This window comes from Peromyscus californicus, unplaced genomic scaffold, assembly GCF_007827085.1.
Source record: "Peromyscus californicus insignis strain IS unplaced genomic scaffold, ASM782708v3 Scaffold_12__1_contigs__length_115047231, whole genome shotgun sequence".
Taxonomy (NCBI): Eukaryota; Metazoa; Chordata; class Mammalia; order Rodentia; family Cricetidae; genus Peromyscus; species Peromyscus californicus.
In genome coordinates, this window is record NW_026294413.1 from 63,196,622 (window position 1) to 63,214,867 (window position 18,246).

An 18,246-nucleotide genomic window follows, 5' to 3' on the forward strand; every position below is an offset into this window, starting at 1 on the left:
TGTGAAGCAGAATAAGCCCTTCCTCCCTTGAACTGCTTCCGTCAGGTTTCTGTCACAGTGACAGGAGAAGCAGCTAATACAGAGCCCCTTCAAACCTCACAATGCACCTTAACTGACAGAGGAAGAGTCTACGCCTTTGAGAGCTGATCACACACTGAGGGCTATGCCCTCGGAGATGGACTAATTTGCAGAAGTAATAAATGGCCCTAACTGTGGAGATAAGCCCACTCTGAGAGTGCATGCTTGGCCTTCTCTTGCATTCTTCTATCTTTCTCTCTTGCCATGTGATGTCGCCCACTATGTTACGATGCAGCACGAGAGGCCTTGACTTGGACCTCCATTGTCTAGATGCCGCTCCTCCATCTTGGACTGCTAAGCCTCTAGGTCTGAGGTAAAAATACCTTTAGCATTTATAATCTCCCAGCCTGTGGTATTCTGTTACAGTGGCAGGCAATGGACCAAGGCACAGAAATGTCCTTAGTGGACACCTGCTCTTTCCTCTACAGCCTATGAATGGACAGTGAGTAGGAAGAGTCAAATCCTGCCAGAGAACATTCCTCAGTCCCAGCACCTTCTAGTAAACACAGCATCCACATGTTCCCTATGCCTCCTTGTCTGCTTCTGATTTCCTGCCCATCATTCTGTCATTGTTCATCTGAGACCTCCCCCCACCCACAGTGCCTTACCCACACCTCCCGTCCTTGCCCTGTTAGAGACACCCCAGCAGCACGGGGACACATCACTCTTCCCCGAGTCTTCTACTGGGTGGGACAGCACTGGCATCCAGCAGTTAGGAACATACTGATGGACACCTAATGAAATAGGACATGCTTGTTCCTGACTCAGCTACACTCTGGCATCCCACTGACATGATCCTTTGACACAGAGGAACGTCATCTGTGTCCCCTCATCATCATGGAGCTGACTGGAAGCAGTGGTTGCCGCCACTGCCCAGCAGTGTGTGAGGAAATTTCACCTCATGGGGCTAGTCCAAACGTAGCTGCATTTCTACTGTATGTATCATTTCTGTACCGTAGGAAAGCAATTCTAATCCCACATGGGGTGGTCAGAAACACAAAAGGAATATCAAAGCCTCCAAATGCATTAAGCCGGGTGACTCCCCCTCAAGGAGCCCATATCCACACTTCTGTATGTCTTGCTTTTTTCACTTCAAAAAAGGAACTGCTTATTTCTTTTCTTATAGTTAACCAATTAATCGTGTGTGTGTGTGTGTGTGTGTGTGTGTGTGTGTGTGTGTGTGTGTGTGTGTGTGTGTTGTGTACATCTGTGACAATGAACATGTGGCAGAGGCCAGAAGACAACTTAGAACAGACAGAATCCTCCTTCCACCCTCTGAGTTCTGGGAATCAAATTCAAGTCATCAGACTGTGAGCTATAAATATTCAAAACAGCTATAAGTCAATTGCTCAGACTTTTTTGGTTTGGTTTGGTTTTTTGAGACGGGGTTTCTCTGTGTAGTTTTGGTACCTGTCCTGGATCTTGCTCTGTAGACCAGGCTGGCCTCGGACTCACAGAGATCCACCTGGCTCTGCCTCCCGAGTGCTGGGATTAAAGGCATGCACCACTGCCGCTCAGCAATTGCTCAGACTTTAAAGTACCTCTTACCACAAAATGCTCATATTATTACCCCAATTTGAATTAATTCATAATTGCAAATAAACTACTTACTAATCATGATGATTGATATTGATTTTCAACTTGACAAGCTTTAGCATCATCTATGAAACAAGCCTTGGTGCACACCTGTGAGGGTTATATTAATTAGGTGAGAAGACCCACCCTAAATCTGGGTGGCATCATTCCCTGGGCTGGTGCCCTAGACTGCATAAAAAGGAGAAAGCTGGCTGAGCATCAGCATCCATCATCTTGTCTGGTTCCTGACTGTGCATTCAATGTGACCAACTGCCTCAAACTTCTGCCATAATAAGCCAAATAAGCCAAAGAAAGCCCTTTCTCCATTAAGTTGCTTTTGTCAAGAGTCCAATGGAAAGAAACTAAGACACTAATGGTAACAGGGTTAATCTGTTAGTAATTGTTCACTAGTAATATACCAAAGTCAGTGAATAGTCATTGTTCTATATAAAGAGGAACCTGAAGTGATCAGTAGAAGCCTAAATGATAGTGACGTGAAAAAGAAGAGAAGCAATGTCCTCTTTCTTCTTGGTGTGACAGAGACCCTCTACAGTCTTTTGAGATGGCATCTGTGGTGGTTTGAACAAGAATGGCCAATAGACTCATATTTGAAATCTTAGGGTGTGCTCTTGTTGGTAGAAGTGTGTCACTGGGTTGTGCTTTGGTGTTTCAAATGCTCAAGTCAGGCCCAGTATCTCTCTCTCTCTATTCCTGCTGCCTGCTGATCCAGACGTAGAACTCTAGGCTCCTTCTCCAACATGATGTCTGCCTGCATACTGCCATGCTCCTCACCATGTTGAAAACAGACTAAACCTCTGAACTTGTAAGCCAGGCCCATTTAAGTGTTTCCCTTTACAGGAGTTGCCATAGTCATGGTGTCTCATCACAGCAATAGAGACCCTAACTAAGACAGCACCTTTGTCCCTGGCCTTCTCTGGCTTCCTCTCTGATGGCTCTCAGTCGTCAAGAGGTTTCCTCACACATGTAGCTGCCTTCCCCAGTCTCTCAGCCCAGGGATCTGTCCTCAATGTTGCAGACAGAGGCAAAACCACAAAGGCCCCCACACAGAGGTGAACCTGTAGTGCCTGTGCTGCCATGGGCTCCCACACATGAGAAGGCCAGACTGCTGTGGTGTTAGTGCCTCTAACCTGCTGCCCCAGACCTTCCGTGCATGCTATCTCCACCTGGACTGACCTGATGGCTGTTTGCAATTCCTGACAACAGCAGCACTCTTAGAACTAAAGGAAAGCAGTGACACAAGAACAATGCTCGTAAGTGGCAACTCCCTGAGCCTCTATCTGCCCATCCAATAGACAAAGCCAGTCTTCTCACTGGTTCAATATCTGGCAAGTTGGACAGACTCCCAATGTCCTATAGTGTGACCCATAGAATTATATTTAAATTTCATTAAAAACAAAAACAAAACCTCACATCATCTGCCTCACCCCCCCACCTATCAAAGTTGGAGGGCGCGTTTCTTTTCCAAAAACTCTTCGGGACTTACAACAACGTGGCAGTCACTCTTTAAGTCCCAGTGGTCCCTCTTAAAGCAAGTGTCCTGATGCAAGAGAATCGAGAGATCTGACAAGCATCTCAGTTGCCCCTGGGAGGGGTTCCATAAACGGCTCAGAGCCACAGGCAGTAAGGACACCTGCAACGACAACCGAGACTGTCGTCACTCTGGCAAACAGCTTAGGAAGGCACAGCCTTCCCCGTTGAAGTAAGGGTCCTCTGACTGGCGTAACTCCTCCACCGTTTAACAACAACCAACTTCAAATGAGATGTCAGTGGTTCATTTCCTTGATCAATCACACACCAAATGTTTGCTAGGTCCCGCCTGCCTATGTGATATTAGAGCAAACACTGATATGAGGACCACAGCCAGCAAACCCATCCCAGCCACTACGGAGGGTCTGGGGAAGAATCTGTGATTCCAGCAGCATGGACAGTGTTAGCATCCTCAACAGCCTCCCTCAGAAGAGGCATCAGCACAGTTGTCAGAGCAGACAACTGGAAATTGTAACAGTCGGAAGCAGAGACCCTGGCTGAAGGAAGGTGGGAAGGAGAGGTGGACTTGCGATCCACTCTGAGGACAATGGAGCATCCAGCAGTGTCTAGGCATCAGATGGCCTCTGCAGATCAAAGGACAGCACCACTGAAGGCTGCCAGGGTGAGACAACTGAGGGCGGGGGAATGGACTCAGAGCTTGAGGTCAGGGATGCCATCAACATGGCCCGATGCTGGATTGTGTATATGTGTGTGCACATGCATGTGTGCATGTGCCTGAGCGTGTGCATGTGTGTGAGCTTGGCAGGAGACAGGAATGAGTCTAGCATTGGGCAAGGTCCCAAGGTATGTGGTACAGATTCACTGAAGTCTTTGAGAAGCAAGTGAAGGGGGTGGGGTATGCAAAGAGTCCAGTTTTAAATATTCTGACTAGGAAGAAAACCAAAAGCCAATACCCTTGATGACTATGGATCCTCAGCAAAGTGAAGGATAATTTTACATTCATCCATTCATCTCAAGAGATGTGAGAAAGACCTTTTGGTGGAATGTAACATTCATGAGAAAAACTTCATTAAACATGATATCCAAGAACATCAATCACCAATATTATAAAGGCCATGTATAACAAGCCATGAAGTCAATATTTAACAGTTACAAGCTACCCCTCTAAGGCCAAGAACAAGGCAAGAGTGCCTATGCTCCACAATGCCAACATAATAATTAAAAGTCCTACCTAAAACTGTTAGGCAAGCAACCAGAATTAAGGAACCAGCCAGGCATAGCAGCACATATCTACACTCGCAACACTTGGAGGGTAGAAGCAAGATCATCAGGAGTTCAAGGTCATCTTCCGCTACATAGTAAGTTCAAGGTCAACCTAGGCCATATGAGAACCTGTCTCAAGAATCAGAAAAGAAGTTGTACTACCCAGGCTTTCAGAGTGTCATGCAGAGGAAACCCTACACTGACTACAGCCCAAACTGTTAGAATGAATAAACACCACTGCACAGCTGCAGTATACAAAACCACCATATGAAAACCAACAGTCTTTCTATATGCTGACAATGAATTATCTGTACAGAGAAATCAAGAAAACAATCCTATTTGCAAGAACAGTTTGAAAAAAAAAAGAAAATTAAAGATAAATTTAACCAAGGAGTTGGACACAGATGAGAGAAACAGAAGATTATTAGTATAGAAACTAATATAGTTAAAATGTTCATATTACTCAAAGTGATCTATATGTTCCACATAATCTCTACAACAGAAATGGGGGGAATCTGAAAATTCATATGCAACCAACCATAAAAGGATCCAAATAGGCAAAGCTATTTTTGAGATCATATTACCTGATTTCAAATTATATTATAAAACTATCACAATTAAGACATCATAATATTGGCATAAAAGTGATGTATAGAGCAGCACAATAGAGCAGGAAGCTATCTTAGTTTCTTTCCCTGTTGCTATGGTAAAATATTCTAATCATTAGCAACCTACAGTAGAAAAGGCTTATTTTAGCTCATAGTCCAAGGCACAGTCCATCAAAGAGGGGAAGCCAAGGCAAGAGCTTAAGGCAGCTAGTCACATCATATCCACAAAAACAGAGTGATGAATGCCTGTACAGTTCCCCTTCTGCACTTACACAGTCCAGGGTCCCAGCCAGGGAATAATCTCACCTACAATTAAGATAGGTTATTCCACATTGATTAATGCAATCAGGACAATCTCCCATGGGCATGCTTAGAGGCCCAGCTTCCAGGTGATCCTAAATTCTGTCAAGTTGACAATGGATGCTAGCCATCACAAGGGCCAAGAAACTAAGCCACTCGTGCATATATACTTAATATGATCAACTCATACTTGACAAGGTACCAAAAATGGGGGGTAGACAGTGACATTTATTAAAAGTGTTGGAAAATGGCATACTGCACACCAAAGAATGAAACCGAACCCTATAGAATACACAGATTCATTTCAAGATCAATTAAAGACTTCAACGTAAGGGGTTAGCATGGTGGTACACACATTTGATCCCAGTGCTTGGGAGCAAAGGCAGGTAAATCTCTGTAAGTTCAAGGCCAGCCTGGTCTACATAGTGAGTTTCAGGACAACCAAAGCTACATAGTGAGACCCTTTCTCAAAAAAGAAAACAAAACAAGACTTCAGCATAAAACTGGAATCCTACCTAGGTGTGGTGCACACCTACAATCCCAGCATCTGGAGGATGGCACAGGAGGATTCTGAATACATAGGACCACATAGAGAGGGTCTGCTTCAGAAAAGAGAAAGGAAGAAGTTCACATGGAGCTCAACTCATTGGTAACAATAAGCTACCAAGTTAATACACTTCAAAATGGAAAATACCCGAACAAACTATTTTCCTTTTTATATTTGTTGTTGTTCTCTTGACATAGGGCTTCATTAAGTAGCCAAGCTGGCCTTGAACTCACTATCCTTCAGTTTTCCCAGTGCTGGGATACATGAGTACATTACCACACCAGATTAATAGTTCCCTAAAGTACACATACACATGGGGCCAGCGAGGTGGCTCAGTGTGTAAATGTGCCTTCAATCAAGACTGCGGACCTGAGTTCAATTTCCAGGACCCACATGGTGGAAGGAGACAACCAGTTCTGGAAACCTGTCCTTTGCCCTCCATATGCATGCCATGGTACACATGTGCAAGTGCACACACACACACACACACTAAAGAAATGTGACTAAAAGTATTTTTTTAAAGAACTACAGATGGCCAAGAAATCTATGAAAAAGTTTTCAACATCACAAATCAAAACTACAAGAAGCTACACTTCACACCACTTATGGAGTCTATCATCAAACTCTTAAGAGGCAGAAACCTTAAGAAGGATGTAAAGAAAAGGAACCTTAGTTGGTAGGGTAAGGTGGTATAGCTATTATAGAAGAGTATGGAGGTACTTCCAAAAAACTGAGGAGACGAACTATATCATTCTCCTCCCCACTTCTCAAAAGACCTATAATCAGTACGCTCTTTAAAGAGATGTATGTCTTCACCCTCATGCTCACTGCTTTTTCAAAACAGCCAAGATGTGAGACCAGACAAAGTGCTAATGGGTAGAGAAGTGTGGGGCCAATCAAAATGCCTATGGGGTGGGGAATGTGAGACCAATCAAAGTGCCTATGGGTGGGGGAGTATAAAACCAACTAAAGGGTCAGGGAACATGGGTGGAGCAGTGTCAAAGAGAAAACAAGTCCTACAAGACCTCACTCACATGCACAATTTAAAGCAGAAAGTAGAATGGTGAATGCCAGGGGCTGGAGGTTTGAGGGAAGTGGGGAGGTCTTGGTGGAAAGACACTAAGTTTGTTTGCTTCTTGTAGTGTCATGCATACTCAGTGAACTCTCTATCAGCGAGCTCTCTAGCTCTCAGTAGATTTGCTCATTGTTGATCAGTAAAGCTCAGGAAGCTCTTAAGAATAATAATTAAAAAAACCCCACAATACCTCCATATCTAGGTATGCATTTAGGTAAGTGGGTGGATGGACAGACAGACAGATGGACAGGTGGATGGGTAGGCATTGTTTTTCACAACTTATAAGGAGAGTAGTCAGGAGTTAGCCACAGATATGTCCTGGGCCTGACACTGAGCAGCAATATAAACATGAGACACCGACCCCCAAGTTGCTCTGTCATCTGGACAGCAACTGGCACCAGCAGGAGCAGACTGGTGCAGTGGTCCTAGAATCCCCTCTGAAGGGACAGAGAAAGACAGCCTGAAGCAAGGAGCCCAGCATGAACCAACATGCAGGGAGGGGTCCAGGGGTGTGAGGAGCCCCCAGGCTATGGTGTCCGTGCTGTTGCTAGCTGGTTTTACTTTATCAGGTAACCATTGGCTGGGACTGCCGTTCCACCTCCAACTCCTCGCCACCATGCTTGAAGTGTGTGACCATCCAGTCTCATCAAACACACTCACCTTTTGGGAAAAGGAACAGCAAGTTAAAGGCCTACACTTCTGGTCATCTGAGATGACTCAACGTCTAGTGGACACTTCAGAGAGCAAGAGGATGGCAGTTTTAAATATCTATCCTGGGTTCTATTGTGATCATCAAACTGATTCCTAAAACGACACTGCTCCCTAAGCACAAGGATCCCTGTAACACGAATCTTAAAAGGTCTTATTCATTAAAAAAAAAAAAACAAAAAAAAAAAACCCTGAGCTAGATATTGGGGTGAATGCTGAAAGATCAGAGAAACAGAACAAGCCACAGTCAACCTCACCTTGCCAACTCCTCAGCCCATCCTGTTTCCACGAATCCTCAGACTGAAAGCCTGAGTCCTCCCCCCTGAGGGTCTGTCTCAGTTGAACTGTTCTTTAGTTCCTGTCTCCTCACGCCTTATATACTGTTCTCCACCCAGCCATGTCACTTCCTGGGATTAAAGGCGTGTGTGCTTTCCAAGCAAAGGCATGGGATCTCAAGTGCTGGGATTAAAGTGTGCCACCACTGCCTGACTCTGTTCCCAGTGTGGCCTTGAACTCGAAGAGATCCAGACGGATCTCTGCCTCTCGAGTGATAGGATTAAGGGTGTATGCCACCACTGTCTGGCCTTTATGTCTAATCTAGTGGCTGGCTCTGTCCTCTGATCCCCAGGTAAGTTTATTAAGGTACATAATATATTGGGGTACATAATATATCCCCACAGATCCCCACTGCTGTGTTGGTGCCAAAGGCCCCAGAAGTCACAACTCATGTGCTCTCTAGAAGATAACCTCGTCAAGAAGGCAATAAAAATGCCCGGCATGGTAGTTTACACTAGTGATCCCAGCACTCATGTAGCAGAAAGACTGCCATCTCAGGATAGAGGCCAACCTGGGCTACAGAGGGAGACAGACCATCTCCAACAAAAACAAAAAAAGGCAATGAAAATGTAGTTCTCAATCTTACTTCCAGGACCTTTGTGTTTTGGTGAAAATGTTTCAACGGGCTTTAGGGTCAAAAAGAAAACATTAATTCTCCAGTCTTCAGTGACTGGGTCTTTTCAAATAGAGTGGCTTCAAATGGGAACGCACAATAATTTCTGAACAAGCTAATTTGTTCTTAATTTTCCTTTCTCCCTACACTTAGAAATATCCTTTTGCAGATTACACAGATTACAGCTGATTAAAGCTATTACAGGCAGTGGGACCATCAGTTCCTTTTGACCAAGGGCCTATGTCAAGACTCACTGAGACACTGGGTTGCCACAAAGAAGAAAGTCAGGCCAAACCTACGGACCACTGAAACCCCAACACTTCTCTATACTGTCATCCTCCCCCAGTGCATAACTTACTAGCTAGATGAGCCACCATCCACAGGAAGGGAAGGGCTCTCTGGGCCCCTGGCTCTGTTTGTTCTGCTCACTAGCTTCTTAGCAGTACTGAGAGGTGATGGAATTAACTCCAACCTCGATTCTACAGTCATTGCAGCTGATAACGGAAACACTGTGCATAACCACCAGGAACCCGGAAGGTGCATCAGCCTGCTCCAGGATGGATGCTTTACTAGGATCCAGTTGCCTTGCCCCAAGCTGCCCACTATTTGCAGTGGGAAAGTATCAGGTCTTTGATTCTGAAAACACTCATTGACTTTGAGCTTCACAGGACAAGAATCACCCCGCTCCAGGCTGAGGACAAAGATTTAAGACTCAAACAATTGTGGCAGCTTTGACAAAGACAAGGCTGCCACTTCCCCATTCACTGACTGCCCTTCCACAGCATCCCCCTCTGCAAAGCCAATAAGCCCTTCCTTTTATATGACTACCAGTAGCAACAGACTTTATGCATTAATGGATAGATGGACTGTCAGTCAATGAGGTGGCAAACTGAAAAACGAAGTCTTTCCTTCTTAGTAACTTCACTGGTGGAAAACAGAGGATCAGTTCTTACCATTGGGCTTGGCAACCCTGAGGTTTGCGGTCTTTCTACGTCTTAAGTTAAAGAACACATTTTACAGCTTTCTTTTTCATATGCAATTACCAGCACCCCTAATACTGAGATACAGTGATGGTCACCTGATGTGCCATAACATGGCTACTATGAGACTTTAAGAGAGACTATATGGACAGTAACTGTTGTAATCGTTATGTTTATTACTGTTAATAACTAACTGTGCCTAGTTATAAATTAAACTTCACCATAGGGATATGTAGCACAGATGAGGAACATACACACACACACACACACACACACACACACACACACACACACACACACACACACGGAGAACCATGGCACACATCAGGTTGGTACTACGCAGTTACAAGCATGCACTAGCTTTGGCACTCATTACACAGAAAAGCGAGGCAATCACATCTTGTATTATCACTTTCATTTTACAGAGGTAAAAATCTAAGTCCTGAAATCACATCATAGGCAACAATGAGAGCTGCCATTTGCCCCAGGGAGTATGACCAGAGTATTCCCTCTAAATCCACAGAAACTGCCTCCACGTTCACCAGCCAAGCCACATTGCCTCAAGCTATGAGAAGAAAATCCCCTTACATTACCAGAGATTCATCTTTAAAGTTACATGAATGTATTCTTTTCATGACCTGTATGTATGTGTGTGTGTATGTATGTATGTATGTATGTACATATGTATGTATATACACATACCACACCAATGCTTTCACCCTCACACCCATTTACGATGGCTACTATTTTATTTTAAAGTGTTGAAGACATAGAAATGTTGGAATTCTTGTGCACCATTGATGAAAATGTAAAATGTTACAGCCACTACGAGAGCCACTTTGAAGGGTCCTCAAAAAACAAACAAACAAACAAACAAACAAACAAACACAGAATTCTTATTTGTCCCAGCAGTCCCCTTGTAGATTAACTCCCAAATGAACTGAAGACAGGAGATAAAACAGGCATCTGAGCTGGCGGTGGTGGCGCACACCTTTAATCCCAGCACTCGGGAGGCAGAACCAGGCGGATCTTTATGAGTTCGAGGCCAGCCTGGTCTACAGAGCGAGACCCAGGACAGGCACCAAAACTACACAGAGAAACCCTGTCCCGAAAAAAACAAAACAAAACTGAAACAAAAACAAAAACAGGTATCTGTAGACATGAGTCTACAGCAGCATCATTTGTAATAGCCAAACGAAAGACTTGACCCAAGTGTGTGTGCATGGATGGATGGATGGAAAGGCAGACAGACGGATAGATGGACAGACAAAACTGTGGTATATACAACAAAATAAAACATCATTTGTCCCTAGAAAGTAAGGGCATTTTGACACATGGATGAACACTTGGCTTGGTGAGATAAGCCAGTCACAAAACGGTAAACATTGTACAGTTACATAAGGTACCCAGTGAATGAAATGTGTACAGTCAGAACACAGAAGGGCAGGGCCAATGGGGATGCACTGTTTCCCAGATAAGAGATTCGGTTTGGAAAAATGAGAATGTTCTGGATGTAAATGGTGAATGTTGTGAACAGAATGATCAAGGATCTGTACATCTGAGAGGGTGCAAAACAGTAAATTTTACGTTACAGAGATCTTAACTATATTGAAATAAAACTCACAAAACAATGTTTTAAATAATTTACCAATTAAATTATTTAAAAATTTCCAAACTATATTGGATTCGTGGGGATTCATAATCAGTTTTGGATATTCCTGAAGACTGTTTCTTTAGATTTTCCATCAGTTTAACAGGGTTAGCAGCAGAGACCCCAGAGGGCCACAGTGAGGATTAAACAATATTAGTTATTGACAATGTCTAACTGTAACTGCTGCGGGCTGTTATCACAGACAAGGCCTGTGGTCTGCCTCCACCTGGACCCCTGCTGGCATCCCTGGGTGATCCTCACTCACCTATGAGCTTCCATTTTGGGAAATGCAGTTCTCTCACTGCCTTCCTGGTACTGAGAACTCCACCCTAAACCATGGCATGTGCCAGGATTCCTGGGACACACTCCCTACAACAGAAGGCTAGCCTCGGCATGACTGGTAGACTTCCATTCAGGCAAACTGCTCCAAGCCAGGCCCTGTCCCCTCAGACAAGCTGCTCAAAGAGAGGCCCTGTCTTAGTCATCCCCAGCCACAGCATGTGTATACAGCAGAGTCTGCACCAAACAGAAGCTCAATAAATATTGTATGGAACTTTCAGGGCCTCTCGGTAAATATTAGCTTTAGATGCCAACGAGGTAAAGTCATTCTTCTGGGGGGGGCAGTAATGACAAAAATTCTCAGGCAGTGGTACAGCTCAAGGATAGTGTGCTCAAGTGACAGTGGAAGGTCCATGGCTCCACCCCCAGCACTGAAAACACAAACTTCTGAATCACCTGGACTTTCTAATATAAAGAATTACTTTCCAGTTTCTTCTCCCATATACCATTTAAGAGAAAGAAATCCAGTCCCAGAACTAGTACATCCTGTGAATTTGAAGCCAGAAATGACGCTACATCAATGTGGGTTCCAAGGGCTGAACTTGGGTCATCAGACTTGGCAGCAAGCACCTTTGCCTGCCGAATGATCCCACCATCTCCTTACCCCACTTCCTGCTTTCAGGAATTGGCCATGAGGTAACAGTATGGCCAGTCACTGAAGTCTTCATCCTTTATCCACACACAACTGCTCACCAGACACCACACACCAATCTGCACACCGAGTCAAGTTCTCAGTAGCAGGTTCAGGAAAAACAATGTCCTTTTCCTTCATTTGAGCCTTGAGCAATAAGTCAGTCAAGAAATAGATTTTACAAAGCTCAGCTAGAGCATGTGAGACTTCTGCACATAGAATCCTGAGAAGAGACATGGGAAAAGCTAAAAGGATGTCACCTTGATTAATGATCCCGGCACTGGTTTATGCCACATCCTCTACAGAGTGGTCCTGACGATTTGGGGCAGAGGATACGGAGAAGACACTTGGCAACTCCAAGTTCACCTCTGGAATCTTGATGATAAAGATCCCTCCATCAATCTCTGAGGGAAACGTCTCCCCTGTGCTGCATCTTCCTCCTTCCTTCTCAACCCCACCCCTAACAAGGTGAGCTGCTGTGATGCTCCAGCTCTATCAGTTTCTGTTTCACAGAACACGTGGTACACACTGCACTATCCACATCTCTGGGGAGGACCTCGCTCCCCTGGTTTCACGGAAATCTCTTCCCGTGAATATGAAATGCAGAAAAAGATGAAGCGTAAATAACGATTCACAGTGACAGGTCTCCTTCTTCAGAATCCTGGAGCTATTATTCTCCTGTCTCCTCCTCCTCCTCCTCCTCCTCCTCCTCCTCCTCCTCCTCCTCCTCCTCCTCCTCCTCCTCCTCCCTTCAGCTGGCTTCTCTTCCTGCCCCTGACAACAGCTGAGCTGCTTACTGTCTCCATGGATAGGCACCTGCTGGATTACACACCACGTGGTCTTTGTTCTCTCACTCTTTGGCGCTGTGTTCTTGAAGTTCACCCATGGTGTAACAATACATATTTTTAGAATGTTCAAATAAGTGACTGTACAACCTTTGACTCCTGTATCCTTTGATATATCTAAGTTTACCTTTGCTTTTAAAAAAAAAATAACCGGCAAAAATATAATTATTTATTACTGTCTCCCCGCCTCCATCCCATCCCAGCCTGGAACTTACTAGGTAGCCTACACTGGCCTTAAACTCAAAATCCTCCTGCCTCAGCCTCCTGTAGGAATATGCCACCAGGGCTTAAAGGAAACAAGGGTCAGCCCAGCAATGCTTTGGACAACAGTTTGACACATCTTTTCACAATCAGCCAAAGGATTCTGCAACATTCAGCTTTGAAATACAACGCTAGGTAAGACAATGGTTTCCTCTGGAAGAGAGACCAAGAACCAATTGAGGTGCACACTCTGGCAAAAATCAACGTCAGGGTAAGACGGCTTCATTCTGTGACTGAAAACTAGTTAACGATGCTTACCAACTGCATGCTGTCTAGCAAGGTTCAACTTCCCACCGTGTGGAGGGACCAGTGGGTGGAATCAAAGAGGGGGACAGAGTTTGAGTTTAAGGCCAAACCTCGTGCTACAAACCATGGAGGGTTTTCCTAACTGTAAGATTTTATGACTCTAAGAATGTAAACATGGACTCTAAACATACCAACAACACCACAATTGATCAACCACATAAAGGCACAGAGTCTCTCTTTGAGGAGGGAGGGCATCACAGATGCCCTCTGGTACTTACTGGAGATCTGTTGTGGCTGTCATTCACCCAACTTTGATGAATTTCAAAAACCTGTATTTGTTCCTACATTCTAATGGCAACATGTGGGGCAGGCCCACATAGCACTGTCCAGGTTTTGCATGAGAAGAGAATGTAAAACAGCATTCATTGTCTTGCCTAACATCGGTCCAGTTTTCAATTGTAACCCACGTTTCCTAAGAAAGCAATATGGACTGCCAGCAGAATGAAAATGAGTAATACCAGCCCTATAGTAACTCCAAAGAGACTCAACAAGACATCTGTGCAAGTCTCTTGTGGACTGTGTTGTCTGGGTCTGAAATCCACAAATCTGAGACAACTACACCCCTCCCCCTGACCCCCAGCAAGATTTCTGCTTTGCTAGAATGCAACTTCCTAAGCAATGTATAAAGATGTGGTACTCAGGGGCTGGAGAGATGGCTCAGAGGTTAAGAGCACTGCTTGCTCTTCCAAAGGTCCCGAGTTCAATTCCCAGCAACCACATGGTGGCTCACAACCATCTGTGATGAGATCTGGTGCCCTCTTCTGGCCTGCAGGGATACATGCAGACAGAACACTGTATACATAATAAATAAATCTTTAAAAAAAAAAAAAAAAAAAGATGTGGTACTCAGGAGGCAGAGGCTAGAGCACTTGAGTTTGAGGATAGCCTGTGCTACACAGTGAGATCCTGTCTTAAAAAGTCAAAATAAAGGACTGAAGATGTAATTTAGGGGTAGAGTTCTTGCCTATCTTGTGCAAAGCCGGGTCTGATGCCCAGATACAACAAAAATAGATACTCCGAGTAAACAAATGGCAACTTCCTAGGACTATGTTTCCGAGTGAGAAGAAGCTGAAAGGAGCTGACACTTAGTCCCGTGAGTATAGAGGCAAATGAGGTGAGAGGAGAGGGGAGGAAGACCCTGGAGGACTAGAAGAACAAAGCAGGGTTCTGTTTTGCAGGGTTCAGGACTCTTGTGCATACCAGACAGACACTGAGTCACCTGAACATCTGTGGAGGACTGGTTCTGGACATCTTGCTCAGCTGGTACTGAAGTCCACAGATGCAGAAACCTTACTGGAAACTAGCCCAGTGTTCGCAAATAGCCCAACCACGCTGTCTGTCCTGGATACCTGAAATCACCCGAGATCACCATTCTCACACTATCAGTATCAGGTAATTGCTCGTCATATTTCTTTTTAGTATTTCCAATCTGCAGCTGGCTGAATCTAAGGCTACAGAACCCAAGGGATATGTAGGCTAACCATATGTGTTTTTCAGGGGACGTCAGCCCAAGATAATTCTCTGCCTCCCAGGAGACCCCATGCCCCTAGGAGAACTGAAGAATCAATAAAAAGTTCCAAGCTTCCTAGCAATTCTATTGGTATCAATGGCCACTTTTTACTCCTAATGTATAATGTATTTTTTTAAATTAGCCAAAACACAGGCGATGGATGGATGGATGGATGGATGGATGGATGGATGGATGGATGGATAGATGGATGGATGGATGGCTAACCAACCTTCCAACACAAAACCAGAGCAGAACTGGTCTACCCAAAGTAGGTGTCACCCTCCACGAGATCACATACTATTTTGACTTGCTATTTACTGTGACTTAGGCAAGTTACCAGTTAATTTATAGATTTTCCTTTTTGCTCACTAGAGATACAAACAGTTTCTACCCTTCAGAAAAGATTACCACAAGAGCTATGGTTTTACCTATAGAGCATTTCCCAGTTTTGTTTCTAACTTGGCAAATTTTTTCTTGTCTTTCCCAAGAGAATATATAAATCTCTTCTGATTTGGGAGCCAACTCCAACATCCTGTGGAGTCCACATTAAGGAGTTAACTTAATCTAACTAAATCTCTGACACGTGTTCACGAAATGCTTGCAGGGAAGCCATGCAGTGATGTTTGGAAATCTGTACTTTGCCCGGCTTAGTCTCTGCCCAGTCACTACTGGCTGGCTCACACTTTCTGTCTTTACAATATTTCTACTGAGACCATCTGGTGGCAGAATGTTTATGTCACTGTTATTTTTGCCTGTTCATCACACAAATATTATAAATATTTTTAGCAGTTGTGGATGATTTTTAAAGACTAGAAAGGTAAGTCATAACTTCTTTCTGAAGATGAAAATTTTTTTTAAAAAATCTAGTTTTACTGTTAAGGTTTAAAGTCAAGGTTTCTAAAGCATTAAGTCCCGGGGTTGGGTATTCAGCACACAGCAGGGCACTTGTCTAGTACATGGAATGCTTTGGGTTCCAACCCCAGCCCAAGAGAGGGGGGGGGGGGTAATAAAGTGCTTTTCCAGCACTTCTGGGTCACTCCTCCCCCACAGCAGGCAGCTCACTGCTCACTTCACTCATCTTTCTTTTATTCACATTGGTTCTTTCTAGTCAATCCAATATTCTACTGGAGCAATCAAATCTACCTGACAGTTTCTTCAAGTCAACAATATGTCCCAGGCACTGAACGAGACCATTCTGAGCCAAGATAAATAGGCAAGGAAACAACAACAACAAAATTAAATGACTCAGTCTTTATATGACTCTAAAAGTATCACAATGAACAGAAATGATTCACATTTTTTTTCAGTTCTGGGAGTCAAACCCAGGGCCCTGCCCTTGTAAAGTAAGCATGCTACCACCAAGCTACATCCCCAACATTTCTGAGCCCCCCTTTGGATCTTTTCACGTCTTTCCTTTTCCCATTTATTATCATACTGAAATATATTTCAGGGACCTATTCGGCTCTGTAGCTCTTGATCTGTAAAACACCAGGAACAGCCCAATCATCCTCTGTTCCACTGTGACTACAGTTATCTTTTACTACATCTGAGGTCACCAAGTCCTAGACAGCTACAGAGGAACCCAAGGTGGGATAACAAAGCCTGACTTCTTCTCCACCACACAACAGTGTCTCTCAAAAACTCATCTCATTCTAAAAATTTCCAGTGTGATCTTACCATGCACAATCCCTTAATGACACTTAGGAAGAGTAAGTGAGCATCTTGGCCAGAGTCATCCAGGAAGTGTCAGAACTGCTGACTATAAAACTGTCGCCCTCGGTGATTTGTGTTCAATTACGCACTCTGCCTTCAGATCTCTCAAAGCATCCTTGTGTGTGTTCAGTTTCCTGTGCACTGACTTCTTACACCACATCTCAGGGCTGCTTCCTTGTGCATCGTGCAGTCTGCAAGAGACGGAACAACATCTTTCTATCTGGGTACATCTAGTGCCAGGATCAATAAATACTTAAAAAGCATTAAGTGAGCAGATAACGTGAAAAGAACACTAGACATCTGTTCTACATACAGAAGAACATCTGTGATGTGCTAGAGAGAGAAACAGCTATTTTTATTTGATGTTATGAAGGTTATGGTCTTAAGATTAAAATAAATAGTACTTACTATATGCATATTAAATTTAAGAGACAATATAAATGTCAGTGTGTTCTAAAGGAGTGGAGAATGGTACTTAAAAGTATTGTTTACTTACACCAAGAGGTCACTTTATGTGAGGTCTGGAGCCCTGTGGAAGGGTGCCTGCTTCTAATGGCCCTCATGGGGACTTTGTAGAAACACCACCAAGGTACTAGCTGGCAACCCCTACCAATGTGCCCGATGTAAGAGGCTAATAGCAAATGCGCCCCCATCCCCTGGAGATGTTTGAACACTGCACTACATACTGTGACCTTGGTAGTTTCTTGGCATGCCAGTACTAACAGCTGCAGTTGAGTTTTCCCCCATATAGTGGTCATTGACAGAATATGGAACGTGGTTAGCTACATTTTTTTAATAGATCCACAAATGAAAACAAAATTTACAAATTATCATAACACCCAAGACTACACCTATAGTCCTACAGGTTTGTCAGCCATGAATCCAAGGCACTACTTGCGATCATTAGTTCAGCCTTTCCCCACTTGGACTTTTCTAACAACTTGTAAGCAAGTGTTAATATGTATCTACATTAACCAGCATTGAGCTCTCCCTTGTTCTTTCCATCCTCCTTTTCCAGTGGAGTAAAAGGAGATATTGAAGTAAAACCAACAAATCAGTAACTTGGGAGACAGATAAAGAGAAAAGCAACCTTCCCCACCCCCACCCACCCCCCTCACCCCCGCCAGAGACCACCATGACCAGCACCAGAGTAAGAGTCTGGTACAGAACCACATCATTCTAAACAACCTCAAGTGTTGGCCAGGAGGGGGAGAGCCAGAGCTCTCTTCTGCCAGAGTGGATTTAAAACGGTGCCACCACTTTGGGGAAAAGCTGGTAGGTAGGTCCTCAAATACATAGTTACCACGTGACCCAGCAACTCTCCTTCTAAAGATAGACTCCAGAGAACTGAAAACCTATAGTTTATAGCAGTATTATCCACAACAACGAGAAAGTAGA

The 18,246-nt window shown here is 44.1% G+C and overlaps 1 protein-coding gene across 9 annotated transcripts in view; it reads right to left on the reverse strand.

Moving 5' to 3' along the window:
• Spata13 (spermatogenesis associated 13) overlaps positions 1 to 18,246 on the reverse strand; it is a 222,753-nt gene that overhangs the window by 90,023 nt on the left and 114,484 nt on the right. For 4 of the 9 annotated variants that reach the window (XM_052733037.1, XM_052733034.1, XM_052733036.1 and 1 more), the window contains one exon: positions 16,813 to 17,039. The exons of 3 other annotated variants lie outside the window; for them this stretch is intronic. In XM_052733037.1, coding sequence (XP_052588997.1) covers positions 16,813 to 16,815 — 3 coding nt within the window. In that variant the 5' untranslated portion in view covers positions 16,816 to 17,039. Of the gene's footprint in view, positions 1 to 12,473; positions 12,650 to 16,812; positions 17,040 to 18,246 lie in introns of those variants that run through there. 2 more of the 9 variants (XM_052733033.1, XM_052733042.1) reach the window with 2 other exon arrangements.